The sequence below is a fragment of the Plectropomus leopardus genome, chromosome 3 (assembly GCF_008729295.1).
Source record: "Plectropomus leopardus isolate mb chromosome 3, YSFRI_Pleo_2.0, whole genome shotgun sequence".
NCBI lineage: Eukaryota > Metazoa > Chordata > Actinopteri > Perciformes > Serranidae > Plectropomus > Plectropomus leopardus.
The window spans coordinates 35,749,128-35,764,167 of record NC_056465.1 but is presented as its reverse complement, the minus strand read 5'-3'; the positions used below and the strand labels follow the sequence as shown (position 1 = coordinate 35,764,167).

General features: G+C 35.5%; 2 protein-coding genes across 2 annotated transcripts in view; both read left to right on the top strand.

Annotated features, from left to right (window-relative positions):
• The first annotated feature begins 607 nt into the window (after nucleotides 1-607).
• Nucleotides 608-8,235, top strand: LOC121941361 (protein wntless homolog). The gene is made up of 12 exons (XM_042484140.1): nucleotides 608-713; nucleotides 2,147-2,410; nucleotides 2,799-2,923; nucleotides 3,000-3,155; nucleotides 3,229-3,365; nucleotides 4,867-5,035; nucleotides 5,114-5,211; nucleotides 5,956-6,019; nucleotides 6,129-6,272; nucleotides 6,355-6,438; nucleotides 7,240-7,405; nucleotides 8,153-8,235. The coding sequence occupies exons 1-12, from the start codon at nucleotides 608-610 to the stop codon at nucleotides 8,233-8,235; spliced, it is 1,596 nt and encodes a 531-aa protein (XP_042340074.1).
• A 1,176-nt stretch (nucleotides 8,236-9,411) lies between these two features.
• The window catches only part of gng12b (guanine nucleotide binding protein (G protein), gamma 12b), a 34,106-nt gene continuing 28,477 nt past the window's right edge, over nucleotides 9,412-15,040 (top strand). The window contains 1 exon segment of the mRNA XM_042484118.1: nucleotides 9,412-9,610. The gene's annotated coding sequence lies outside the window, so the exon portion shown is untranslated.

The window sequence follows — 15,040 nt, the reverse complement described above, 5'->3', positions numbered from 1 at the left end:
ATATTTTCTTTAAAACTGACATTTTTTTTGTTTGTTTTGAAATTTGGTGAATTTTATGGAAACATTTGGAAGATTTTCTTATTTCTTTTGAGAAAAAGTGGCGTGTTACGTTTTCTTTAAAGTCCCTAGCAAATTTTTTTCTTATTTTTTTTGCCAATTTTTATAGAAAACTTCAGCAATATGTGAGATTTTTCTTCAAATTTTTTTAGGCATTTTCTTTATGTTTTTGATGATTTCTTTCTTCAGTTTTTGGTGATTTTCTTTCTTCAAGTTTTTAAGGATTTTTTAAAGAAAATGTGAAAATTTGGGCCTTTTTTTAAATTAAGTATTGAAAATATCCCAAATGATGCTATTTTTAGTAGAAACTATAAAAAAGTTGATGGAATTTTTACATTAAGGTGGTCCATACATAATGTGGGATGCTTATATTCCACTCTTGTTTGAAAAATGCTATTTTGCCAATTTTGGGTCCTTGAAAGGTCATGGACCCCCCCACCCCCCCGCTCTGCTCTCTCTCACTGACGGTTCGTGAGTCAGATGTGTGCGAGCAGGTAGACGAGCGGCACTGAGGCACTCAGCCTGCGAGGACCTCGGGCTGGACGTGAAAATGGCAGGTGCAATCATAGAAAACATGAGCACTAAGAAACTGGTTTTCTTGGGCTTCTTTATTTTTGTTCTCCAAGTTCTTTCCATCATGGTTGGAGCATTAGTTGGTGAGTACTCAGGTTTTATTTCTTTATTATCTCGTTGCTATCAGAAAAAGTACTTTGTTTCTCTGTTAAAGCAAACTGAAACTGAACCAGCTTCTCCCAAAAAATCAGCTTTGTTCTGTCTGTTATTAACGGAGAAATGTGGTATTTTCATACCTGCTGGACCCTGTTTTCTGTTTTTTTTGTTAAAGTGACTAATGGGAATAATAACTAAGTGGTCCAGTTTTGAGAGAACAGTGCTGCAGTGAAACAGGCTGCAATGTAACCACTCAGGGCGTATTCACAATATCTATTTGTTTTAACTGAAAGTGATTTTTTTGTCACTGACAGGCTCAAGTTGTTATTAAATGTCGGAGGAGATAACTTTTGAAAGGATCCCAACAGAACCAGTGCTGAACTCACCATAGCCAGTTCTACCAGACTCTATTTAAATAAACAGTCATTTTAGCACGTATAGAGGCAGCATATTTTCACATCTAACTGGGTGAAATAAGGGTTTATTTAAACCCAACCAGAACTGTGATCATTTCCACAGTGGAAAGACAAACTACGACAGCTTTTGTCAGTTTAATTTTGTATCTGTCGACTTTGATTGAACTGTGTTTTATGATGATAATGTTAATTTAAATGTTGTCTAGTGGGTTTGGTGATAGAGTAAAATCCTTTTTATTTCATTAGATACAGTCTGAATCTCTTATTGACAAACCCACCTAACTCAAACTTCATTTAAATATGAAGTGATTTTATCATCACAAAACACACTAAAAATAACTTAAGCACACAAAAAATGCCTTAGTTCGTCTTTCCACTGTTCCAACAATTCACGTCTGGTTTGGTTGAAATAAACCTTTTAACACTAAAATTACTGTTTATTGAAAAGAGTGCAAAGAGTTTGGTGATGGTGTTTTCACGACCATTTCTGCTTAAACAAAAAGGTCTATCTCTGCAGGGAACCTTTCCATGATGTCCGAAACTCACAATGAAAATCAAATAAAATGATAACACAAAAAAATGCCAAAAATTAAAGAGAAAAATCACAAAAAAAGAAAATATGGGAATATAAGAAAATAAGTATAAGAAAATTCACAAAATACCAAAAAAAGTCTCTCTATAAGGAACATTTCCATATTGTCAGAAACTCACAATTATGATCTGAGCCTGTCATTTAAAAAAAAAAAAAACAACAAAAAAACAAATAAGAGCATTTTTAGTGGATTTAAATTGACCGTGTGAACATGCCCCAAATGTTTACATTGCAGCCTGTTACACCGCTGCCGTCCTCAGGGGCCTCACTCAGAACTGGACCAGTTAAAAAACCGTTAGTTCCCATTACTCACTTAGACACAAAAACATGGTACAATGGAATCCAGGTTTGAAAATACCATCTTTATTCTTCGATAATCCATAACCCACATGATAATTCCCGTTTCCCACAGCTCCCAGTCCCACCAGTGCCATTCGCTACCTGGCCACCAAGTGTATTGATCACCACCGGGCGCGCGGCTGGCTCGTGCCGTGGGGATCGAATCGGTGCCAGCAGATTCACAGCTTCGATGAGCCTCTGGCAAAAACTCTGGATGCCAACGACATCGTGTTTTCTGTGCACGTTCCTCTTCCCAACAAGCAGATGAGTCCCTGGTTTCAGTACATGCTGGCTGTTCTGCAGTTTGACGTTGCTTTCAAAATGATCAATCAGATCGGTGAGACGTGTGTCTCCGTCAGTCATTTAAAAAACAGACTCAACAGGGTTTGAACGGTCATGGCTGTGATAAATGGTGTAACTTTTGGTGATAGTAAAGACAAAAAAGAAAGTCGCCAAAAAGTTTACAGAAAAAAAGTCACCCCCCCCTGTACTGAAACCAGGGCACAAACAGTCCCTAAATTATATTTAAATATGCATTTGTGATCTTGTTATGGATATCTATATATTTTTAAATTAATATATATTTTAAAAAGATATTTTATAATAACAAAAAAGAACCGATAAGGAATATCGATGGTCGTTTTAGAGAATGTGGTCTTTAAAAATAGCCTGAAAGTCGTGGAAATGTATTGTTAAAAATGTGACTCTCGTCCCTGTCCGTGCAGAGGATGACGTCATCATCACCATTGATGCTGGTCTGGCGTTCAGAGATGATCTGAGGTCTGAGTGGACCTCAAAGTTTCGCTCGGTGGTGCAAAGGCCTCTCAGGTGCATCCTTTCGGTCCCAAAGGTAAACCTGCAGTATTTTAATGCATGTAAATAAAATATATCTGCTCAGTAAGCTGCAACAGTCCGTGTTTTTGCAGACGTATGAAAACGAAGGCCGCTTTTATCACTGTGACGCCATACCCTTCATGGAACTGGGAAGTGTGGCCCACAAATATTTTTTGATCAACCTGCGGCTGCCGGTGAATGACACAGTCAACGCTGGAATCGGAGAAATAAAAGACATCCATGTAGTGGTGAGTTTGGATTGAAGTAAATCTCAAAACCTGCAAGTGTTACACAAATATTTAATGTCCTTCTTCTCTTCAGGGCATCCACCAGAACGGAGGCTTCACCAAAGTGTGGATCAGCATGAAGACCGTGTTCAGTCCCTGGATATTAGTGGAGACAGCCTGGTACTGGCACAGGATCCGCCTCATGGCGAGACCCCCGGTCCTTTTGGAAAAGTGAGAGCCAATAAGGAAAAATAAGTTCCTAAAACCAAATACTTTGACCTTGTGACATTAATAATGTGCAGCCACATCAAGAGCAAAGTTTAGCTGTAGCATAATGGCTCGAAAATTAAAAAGACAAGTTACACATCATGTTAAATATATAATATTAATGATAACAATAAAAATAAATAAATAATAGAAATTATTATCAAAAAATCCAAATGTCCTTTCTAAAAAGGTTTTGTTATTTTTGTTACATTTTGAAAAGTCAGCCTGGGGGCATGTGATTGGCTAAAAGCTGAGGTCGGGAATGATATAAAAATGTATTTGGAAATATACCATCATTGGATTTTTTTTAAAGCATTTTGACATAAATGTTCTATTATGAAATGATTCATATCTATAAAATAAAAATAAACAAATATGAATAAAAATTAAATATATAAAATATTGCATAAAATATTTATATAAAATGCATGTAATAAAATATAATAAATTCACTATTAGGTCAAATTAAATAAAAACATAATAACTTGAGCTTCAGTAATTCTTAAAGGTCTAGTGTGTGGGATTTCAGCGCATCTGTTAGTGAGGTTGCAGATTGCGACTAAATGAAATTTCTCCTGTGTGCTGTGAATGTAGCAGAACTACAGCAGCAAAAACAAGACAACACAAATGGCCCGTGTGTTTTTTATTTGATGCTGGACTCTTGGGCCTGCGTACACGTCTGTGCAGTCTTCAGGTACAAACTGGATCATCTTTTGTTAAAAAACTCACTTCCATTTCCTGGAAGCTGAAACTCGGAGCTCTTTGGTCACTCAGGACTTGAGCTTCAGGTGAACTTCTGTCAGGAGGTTTGCTGTGCTGCAGGCGGCACGTTGAGAGCAGGGAAACGGAAGATGCTTCGTCTTAAGTGCATGATAGACCGAATCGGGTCAGCACTCTGCCTACAGCAGGTTTGTCTTTTAACCCTTTAAAACCTGAGCAAGTTGGGGGTTTTTTTTGGGTTTTTTTTTTTTAAAAAGGAGGAAGTAAGGAGTAACTTCACATAAACTTACGCAAAATTAGCATGAAATATATAAAAAACAAACAAAAAAAGACCTGAAAATTAGTGCACACACAAAAAACCTGAATAAAATAAAAACGGATGACTTGAAAAAGGTGCTAATATACAAACACAGTTCCATATTTCAGTGACATGAGTTTAAGCATGTATCTATTATTATTATTATTATTATTATTATTATTACTATATTTTCTGATTTTTTTTATTACATATAATAATTGTATCTCCCCTTTTAAAAAACAAACAAGATTTTCAGGCCATTTTCTTGTAATTTTTTCCAAATTTCTTGCAGTTTTCTGGGCACCTTACGCCAAGTTGCTCTTTGCCTTTTTTTCTAAAAGTTTTTTTTAAATAAACTAATTTTTTTCTCCGGTTTCAGAGGTTTTAATGTTTGCAAAAGGCATCTGAGCACTCTTACAGCAGTGTGTGTGTTTGCCTTGTGCACAGGGTGATTTTGGCTCTGGGGATCTCCATGGCGTTCCTGAACGTGCCGCTGGAGTGTCTCTCTCTGGGCTTTGAGTGGACGTGGATGCTGCTGTTTGAAGATGCTCAACAGGGCGTCTTCTACTCCACGCTCTTCTGTTTCTGGATCATCTTCTGTGGGGAACACCTCATGGTTAGCACCTTTTATTCGTCTCTTCTTTATTTTAATCCATACTTTCATGCCAGTTAATTTCAACAACAAATCCTTCAGGACCAAAGCCAGAGGAACCGTCTCTCGACGTACTGGTGGCAGGTCGGGCTGGTGATGTTCGGCTCATTTATCCTCCTCATATTCGACCTGAGTGAAAGGTAATAACACGAACGCTTTGGTGAGGTCTAAAGTGTTATGATCGCGTCTTTATTTAACACTTTAAAACTGGAGCAAATTCCTTTTGAAAACATAGAAAGAAGGCAATGAGCAAGCTAACATGAAATCACCAAAATATTGGCAGGAAGTTAAGTTAGTAAAAAATAAATAAATACTAGAAAGTTAAGTGAAATTATATATTAAAAAAGTGTCAATGACCAAAAAGAGGAAATGACCTGTAAAAAGTATGAAATTAAAATAAAAACATTAAATTTAAATAACCTAAACACTGTCTCTTGACAGCCTGTAACCTCATTTTAAATATATATGATTATAATATATCAAAATTTAGTTTTCTTGATTTTTTTTCTATAGATTACCTCTCTCTCTTTTTTAAAACAAATTTTCAGGTCATTTTCCTTTCACCTTTTACTTTTTATTTTTTGCAATTTTCCAGACATTTAATGCCGAGTTGATAAATGGCTAAAAATACAAGAAATTTGACTGAAATTATCATAAATAAATAAATAAATAAATAAAATACAATAAACAGGAAATGGCTTGTAAAAAGGGCCAACTTAAAATAAAATCAATAAGTATATATAACCTAAACACTGACTCTACCTGTAACCTGTAACCTAATTTTGTATATATATATAATAAAGTTTTTGTGAAAGTCATCTGAGCGCTGATATCAACGCAGGTTTCAAAGGGTCAAATATGAATTTATTTTATTTCTTATACAGGGGCGTTCATTTGACTAACCCGTTCTACAGTGTTTGGGCGTCAGAAGTTGGGACGAAGGTGGCTGTATCCTTCAGATATTTATACTATATTTTAAGAAGTCTGCTGCATGAGAACACACTTTAAATATGTGTATTTGTGTGTAATCAGGCCTTTGCCTTGACTGTCATCTCAGGTCACCTTCATCATCGTCGCAGGGATTTCTGTGTGTCTGTATTTCCTCTCGCTGTGTGTCATGGTGCGTTGTGTGTTCAGGAACATCGGCGGGAAAATGCAGCAACTTCCTGCGATGCCGGAGGCCAGGAGGCTGCGCTACAAGGTTTGATTTCTTTTGCTTCATTTGATATCTGAGTTACAAAAGATGAAACAATATTGTGTCTGTTTTTGTGCTCTTGCTGCAGGGTATAATCTTCAGATTCAAGTTTTTGATGCTGGTGACTCTCGCATGTGCAGCCATGACGGTCGTCTTCTTCATCTTAAATCAAGTGAGTATTAACCCCTCATATGATCCATATGGGGGTCTTAAAGTGTGCAGGATTTAGTGACATCTAGTGGTGAGGATTGCAGATTGCAACCAGGTCAAACTTCTCCCATGTGCCAAGCATGAGCTCCTGGTTCGAGTTCCTTCAGGGTTCATTGTTCAGGTTTTAACCGGGAGCCGAATTCTCTGCAGACGTCTCTTCCTTTCCAAAACAAACAGACCTGGGGATTAAAACCGGGAAAACACTCAATAAAGCAGTTTCAGGTTACAAATCAGTGTTTCTCCAGCACTGTTTGGCATGTCAGAGGTGGGCTGTTCGTCCAGCACCTGTTAATCTGCACTCCCGTGTTTTCTCTAATAATTTAACTCTTAAAATCTGGATCAACATCAATTTTTATGTGATCCTTCCACAAGCTATTTGACTTTTTGAAAACTGAGAAAATTGTTTAATTTATTTTGAAAACATGGGGGAAAGAGACAATGACCAACTTGGCAAGAAATGTCCTACAGATTGCAAGAAATTTTAAAATGTTATCTCTTTTAAAAAAAGAAAAAATAATTCAAAAAACAGAAAAAAAATATATTTATAATTATAGTTTTTTCTATATTTACAAAAAAATATATAAAATAAATACTTATATATTTTATTATATTCAAGGTCATTTTATTTTTTTTTTCAGGTAATTCTCTTGTAGCTTTTTTACTAATTATAATATAATAATAATGATAATTATGTTGGTATTTCCCACCGTGTCATATTTGGAGTCTACGCATTTTTTCCAAATTTTATTTTATTTTCCTCCAGGTCAGCGAGGGTCACTGGCACTGGGGAGACTACACCCTCCAAGTCCACAGCGCTTTCCTCACGGGGATCTACGGCATGTGGAACCTGTATGTTTTCACCATTATCTTCCTGTATGCTCCCTCCCACAAACACAACAGAACCACGTCAGGAGAAAGTCAACAAACAGGTCTGTGACATTTCCACGTTACAGTTCAAATAAGTTCTTTAAAGTCCAGTGTGAAGGATTTGGGGGATATACCGGAAGAAACGGAATATAATTAAATGGGTATCTTTTTTGTGTACAATCGCCTGAGAATAAGAATCGTTGTGTTTTTGTTACCTTAGAGTGAGCCATTTATATCTACGGGACCTTTAACCCTTTGAAATCTCGATCAACATTGGTTTTCTTGTTCTGGATTCATACATCTTTTCACAAGTATTTAATCATTTTAACCCTGAGCAGATTGGTTTGATTTATTTCAGAAAATTGGGTTTAAAAAGGCAAAGAGCAAATGGCAAGAAATTGATGGATTTGGAAAATTAGTTTTATTTTAAAAAGCTAACAAAAATGTTCAGAGATTTATATAACTTAGAATTATTATCATAATTTATTTTAAATTATTTTTCAAAATAATTTTAATTTTCATTTTATTTTACTCTCCAGTTTTTACTTTATTTTATTTTATTAATTGTTATTTTTTTAATTATCAGGTAATCTACTTTTTTTGGTTTTTTAAAAAAATATATTAATTTCTTGCTTATTTTTTGGTCATTTTTTTTATTAAGTTGCTCATTGCCTTCTCATGTTTTTGAAAGAGATCAAGCCAATTTGCTCAGGCTTCAAAGGGTTAAATTAAAAAGAAAAAAAGATTTAATGCAACATTTACTTCGTAAACATATCAAACATTTGTATACTTATATTCCCTTTGGACAGATGTGGTAGAGAGCCAGCTGACAGCTGGAGAGCAGGGGCCGACGGAGACCTACAGGATCACTGGGAAGGTGGCTGCCGAATAACTGCAGAAAAAAAATCTTGTTGTGTTAATTCTTATTTTTCTGAAACAGTTTAACCACATTACAAACACTGCAGGCTGTGAAATGTAGACTGTCTTAAATTGTGTAACCTTTAATAGCTTCCTATTGTCATTTATTTTCTCCTTATAGATGTTTTTGAACTGAAAGATATTGATGTACATAAAAATACAAATTTGCTTTAAAGTAGTTGGTGCATACGTGCAAACGTTCCTTTTTTGACACCGCCTACTCCACCTGCTAATGACCACTTAACTTATTTTAAACTTGATTTTAAATCATTTTAAATTATCGCTTAACCTTCGCACCTCATGTTTGCACTTTTGCTTTTTTTAATAGTGATTTTTTTTATTTAATTTTTTAAAAATCATTTAGAAATTGATTTTACCTTTTATATCTTATCTCTTTTATTGTAAATCTGTATTTTTTAAATTGTGTTTTTAAATGTTATTGCTCTGTAAAGTACTTTGCCTTGCATACTGATGTTTAAAAATTAAATTTACCTCTATGATGCTCGGCCTCTGAACTAAAAAAAAATCCTCACAAATCATGGCAGCTTTCTTTCATTTGAAACAATTTTTGGATATTATTAAATAGATGATTTTAGCTCTGTGCATGATTTAAGCGTTTTGAAATCAATCACATCTTGAAATTTAAGTGCTTTTAATTTGATAAAGAGTAGATTTGTTGGCTCACTGTAAGTGGGTTTTTTTTTTTAATACAGTTTGCAATTTTACATTATAAAAAAATTAGCATTGTTAGAGGCTGACTTCACCTGTAATCCAGGTATTAACTTTACATACTGCTGCACATCTTTAAGATTTTTTTCTTTTTTTTGTGCATTTTATATGCTCTATTTTTATGCTTATTTTATGAATAATTTCAGTGGGTTATATTTTATTTATTTTATTTTCCATTTTATGTTATGCAATCTGTGCACTAAATTTTTGTCCTTGTTTTATCTTACTTTAAGGTATTAAGTGGATTTTGCTCAACAATGAAGTTGATTATTTATTTATTTATTTATTATTATTATTATTATTATTATTATTTTATTATTATTATTATTATCTGCAGAATGACAGCAGCCAGGTGTGTGTGAGCAGGACCTGCAGGGGCGCGCTGTGGCCTCTTTCACACAGTGAAGATAAGAGTGTGAGCTGCAGCTCAGCAGCAGATGACTCTCTCCGCGTCTCCTTCGTTGTTTTCACATCCACACGGCTCTCTGTTTACTCTCTGCGTCGTCAAAGTTTTAATTTTGACTCAACTTAAGTACATTTTTTAAGTTAAAGGAGCTGCACGCGCATTATTTTCATGGCTCGACTTTGAACCGGAAACTGTGTCGGATCCGAGCGGCCAGGTGAGTCTCAGCACGCAGATTACACAAGAAGCTTTTAGCAACTTGACCTGACAGCGGTGTGTGGACAGGTTTGTTGTGGTTAAAGGATGCCAGCTGGGAAACTTAACAACTTCTGTTAACAAGAATGAAGCACAATTTGGGGGGAAACTCGTGGATGTGATGTATTTTAATGAGTATGATGTGTTGCATGTGTGATTTTCCGTGTAGTTCTGCAGTGTTTCTGGGCAGGCTGCTGTTATTGGGCTGCACCATATGAGGAACATATCGTTTATGAATATCGCGATAACAGTATTTATTTTTATCAGACGTTAAAGTGCACCCAGTTCTGCCTTTCTGCTGCTTTTAGTAACTGCTAAAAATATAACAAATTTACTTGATGATTGTTGTTAAGTCAAAAAAAAAGACATGTTAATCTCTCAGTACACTCACTCAAGTACTGTACTTAAGTACAGATTTGAGGTACTTGTGCTTCACTTGAGTATTTTCCTTTCATGCTACGTTATACTTCTACTCTGCTACATTACAGAGGGAAATATTGACATTTATTGAACACTTTAGTTACTTTACAAATTAAAATTTTTGCATAGAAACAATAAAATAAGTTGCTATTTTTTTAAATTCAATTACCCAACAGATTACACAAGTACAGCAGTAGCTATTAGTTGATTAATCAATTTATGCAGTTCACAGAAAATCAATTGCCATGTCTTTTTGATAAACATTTAAGTCATTTTTAATGTATTTACAATTTACTTTGGAATTTTTGTTTGTGTTTTTTTTTTTCTTTTTTTTTTAGAAAAGTTTGTTACATATATTTTCTTATAAATTAAATTACCTAACAGTTTATACAAGCTCAGCTGAAACAATTAATCAATTGGCCAATCGCCGAAAAATGAATTGCCAACCATTTGATAAACATTTACATTTAAACATCTTTTTCAAAAACTTTTTTGAATAATTTTTAGCTTTTGGGTTTTTTTGCTCTGCAACCGGCCTACTTTACTTACATTTCCCTCATTATACTTACTTACTTTTAGCTAAGTAACATTTTCAGGATTTATCTGGGATGCCATTACCAGCAGCATGACATTTCATGTCTTTGAAAATTTGTATTTTGCACAAATAGCTCCATCTCGATCCAGTGTTTGGTTTGACCGTTCTGGGCTTCTGTAGAAATATGGCGGTGCAGCGTAGTGATCTCCGTATGAGGACCCGCTCCCTGTGTAGATAAAAACATCTCATTCTAAGAAAACAAAAACACAACAATTCTTATTTTCAGGCAATTATACATTAAAGAAAACATGCTTATTATATTATATTATATTATATTATATTTCCTTTCTGCTAATAAATCCCCCTAAATCAAATAAACACCGGACCTTTACGCATGACCTCGAGCTATCTTCATTTTGACAGCAGTTCTGTTTTATGCTACTTTTGGCTTCAGAGGAGGCGTCTTCTACACTTAAACTTTAAGCCTCTGAGACAGCTGATAGCTACTTTCAGGCATATCATTATCATAATAATGATTTTTACTGTCTGAACTGATGTTGAAGCCTCGAGTGGGGAGCAACAGGTGCAACTGTAACAGTATTTTTTTCAGAAAATGTAAGAATTTCCTGACTTGTGAATTAAAGCACTAGTAGTAAGTTAAACTTTAACCCTAATTATTTAGATTATATTTATATACAAGAATTATATTATTATTTAATAATATTTTCAATATTCACCGTAGCTGTTGATTTTAATCAGCTCATCCTTCAATTCCAGAGATTTAGAATCAAGGCAAAATTGTAATCTGTTCAATATTCACCGTAGCTGTTGATTTTAATCAGCTCATCCTTCAATTCCAGAGATTTAGAATCAAGGCAAAATTGTAATCTTATTTTTTTAACTTGGTTTAAAAAGTGACTAATAAATCTACCTTCTACCTCCTTATTCAGTCTTCTTTTTTATGTTTATTTTTAAACTATCTTATTTTTACATTGGGGTTGATTGATGTTTGCTGTTTTTGTACAATGAAAATTAAGAAAACTCTAACTTGAAGGTATAAAATCTAGGATATTTTCTGCAGAGACTCCCTCTGACTGCATTTTCATATTTAATTTCTGTGTTTGGGATGTTTATGGATGTGTGTCCCACAGCGCTTAGCTGAGGTCAGGGCATTTTAAAAAGGTCACGAGCAGGTGCTGACCCAGAAGCAGCAGGTCTCAAAGAGGCGAAGTGCAGGAAAAAACTAATCATAGTAAGAGTGAATCTGTGGTTGTCTTTACTTTAACTTTTTTAGTGTTTTACAGTTTTAACAGAGAGAACCGATCCTGTTAAGTTTACCTTTAATGATAACTAATGGCCACATACATGTGTGCAAACATAAAGACATTTAAATATCATTTTGCACCTACATATATCAGTGCATGCACTTGTAGACACATGCGTCTTTGCATGCGTACGATCGGTCCTGTCGTTGATGCTTTTTTTTCCTGTTTTTTTAAAGGCCAAAATGATGGCTGCTTATCGGCTTCAACCAGATTTCTTTCGTATATCACATCTGACACGTTTGCATCTGTCGCTGCAATGAGAGAAGTTTAATCAGCAGGTGACATTTATTTTGAAGAGCACACGTTTCTATAGAACCTGAGGCAAATACAGAAATTCATACCCGATTATTTCTGTCTTCACTTCTGAAGATGTTTTCACTGCACCTTTTGGACATATATTTTGTGTTCTTTTTATCCTTTTCTCATTTTCTGCTCTTATATTTCTTCTATATTTTTTATCTTATTCTATTAAAAATTAGTGGTAATTGTTTTGCACCAAAACAACAAGTCAGATTCCTTGTATGTGTACATGTTCTTGGCAGTAAAACCTGATTCTGATTTTAGGGAGATTTATGATTTCAGTCAGAAGGCTTGTTGCAGTTGTGTGTGAGTCTACCTGAGTGGGTTTTCGGTGCTGACGTGAGTTTGGCTGCGTTGCCTGGTTACACCACAGTCACTGGTCCAGACCTTAGCGTGGTTTAATCTCGTGAGAGCGGCGCCCCTCTCTCCCTCCTCTCCCCCCTTCGACTCAAATTCCACGCTCGGCCTCCGGGGAGCTCGTCTGTGCGTCACCGCTCTGGTCACAAAGACCTTCTGAGAATGCTTCCAGTCAACACGGCTGAGCCGCCGCCGTCGGCGCTATTAGTCCACAGCAACATGTGAAATATGTTGTGCTGCTCTGAGGTCTGTCACAGTGACGGAGCTGCTTTAGTCAGCGAGGATGAGTGGATGTGTCACACACACACGAGGCTGCTGACTGCACAAGCAACAGGTGGTGCAGGCTTTTCCTCACAGATACTGCTCTCCATTTTTTACCTGATAGTTTGTTCACATGCACACATTCAGGATGGAGCATCAAACTACTTCATGCATGTTGCCCAGCAGGCAGTGAGCAGAGCACGCCATTGTTTTGGCTTTTTATTCAAATGTTGATGGATCAGTGCAGCTCCTTCTCTCATGTGTTTTTAAACCATTAAGCCAGCAGAGCCCTCCACCTGAACCCTTTGAAACCTGAGCAAATTGGTTTAATTTCTTTTTTAAAAACAAAGAAAAAAGGCAGCAAGAAACTTAACAAGACAAGGTCCGAAATTTAGCAAAAAAATTATGCAAACATTACATGACAAATTACCTGAAAATAAGTGTGAAATCCCCTCCAAAATACAAAAAAGAAAAAGGACCATAAAAGTCCTGAAAATGAAAAATTATATATGTATTTCTCTTATATATTTTACTATAGGCTTTCTTTCTGTAATATAATAAAAAAAAATTATAATAACAGTTTTCTGGATTTTTTCCCTATTTTTGAATCACTAATAATCCCCCCGTTTTTTAAAAACTAATTTTTAGGTAATTTCTTGCAATTTATGGCAGATTTCATGCCAAGTTGGCCTTACCATGTTTGGCACATGGAGAAAATAAATGCTATTTCTAGTGACACAATCAATGTTGCTGCTCATCATTAACATATCCCAGGCTGTGGAAATGTTAAAAAATCCACTTTGCACGTAGTATATTAAAAATAATTCATTTTTGTGGGATGTTTTTTTCATTGGCATTATGACAAAAACTTGCCATTTAAAGGGTTAAAATTGTGAAAAAAAAGCATATTTGATATTTATGATTAGGACTGATGTTGGTGAACAAAATAAACTCAATGAAAGTAGAAAATGATATTAATGTATAATATTTTTAAAAAACTGATTTTAAAAAGCACATTTTGTGAGTGTGAGTATTTTCACTGCACAAAAAATTATAATCTATGAAAATCAATGTTTCTGCTAATCATGACATATCCCAGACCATGAAAATAATAAAAGAAAAATTTTTAAAAAAAATTAACTTAGCATGTGGTATATTAAAAAAAATCTAAAGACATAGTGGCATCATGGGACTGATGTTGATTAAAAAATTAATTCAAAGAAAGTAGAAAATGTTATTCATGTATAATATTTTTTGAAGCTTGATTTTGAAAGGTGCATTTTGTGTGCAGAGCGGTATGAGTGTGTGTAATTTTAAAGCAGGTCTTAAGGGTTAATCCAGTGGTGTGAGTAGGAAGTGCCGCCTCGCTGTCGCTCCTCTGATGTCGCTGCAGCTCGCGGGTCGTTCGCCCTGCAGAGCGACACTCGGCGAGGTCACTGACTTCGTCAGGTCACTGGATTGTTGTTTTGTGCGGCGTGATATTTAAAGACGCTCGCTGTCGTCCCACATGACACAACTGACACAATTACAGCAACCAACTCCAGGTCTCTGTGGAGCATCTGCACGCCGTCGGGGGAACGAGTCTCTTAATGAAGCCGTTGTCATTAAATTTAATTATCTTCTCTTCATGCTCTCCCTCAGTCGGCTGGTTGCTGTGGTGAGCTGAGCTGATGTGTGATTGGCTGTTTGTCTCAGTGGGTTTTAATAAAGCCGGACCCTCTAAACACGTGAGTGCTATAAATAAAAGAGAAATCATTTAAAATCACAAATGTGAGGTGATTCTGCAGCTCGGTTTACAGGAGGATTTCTTACATTTGTACGTTTTTAGTGACCTGTCTCTGCGTCTCCAGTGGCATTTTAACATACATGGGTGTTTTTTTTGGGACCCATTGCTGCATTTCCAGCAGCGTTGGTAGTATTTGTGGTGACCTGTTGCTGTGTTTAAAACTACATTTCTGCTATTTATTGTGTTTTTCAGTGACTGTTGCTACTTTTCTGGTGGTGTTTGTGCGACCAGTCATGGGTATTTTTTTTAGCAATTTTCAAACCAGGTTAACAAAGGGTTACACAACTTGTGAAAGGCATCTAAACCCAGCACAAAAAAGCGTATGATCCAGGTTCCAAAGGGTTAAAATGTGAGTTTTTAAGTGAGAAGTAAGAACAAGCTGTTTACATCCTAAAGTCTTATTTCCTG

What these genes read in the sequence shown, in the direction of transcription:
- LOC121941361 (XM_042484140.1), top strand. Translation starts at nt 608, where the DNA reads ATGGCAGGTGCAATCATAGAAAACATGAGCACTAAGAAACTGGTTTTC. An exon ending in GCATCCTTTCGGTCCCAAAG is followed by an intron (nt 2,924 to 2,999) that starts GTAAACCTGCAG and finishes GTGTTTTTGCAG; the next exon opens with ACGTATGAAAACGAAGGCCG. An exon ending in TCTTCTTCATCTTAAATCAA is followed by an intron (nt 6,439 to 7,239) that starts GTGAGTATTAAC and finishes ATTTTCCTCCAG; the next exon opens with GTCAGCGAGGGTCACTGGCA.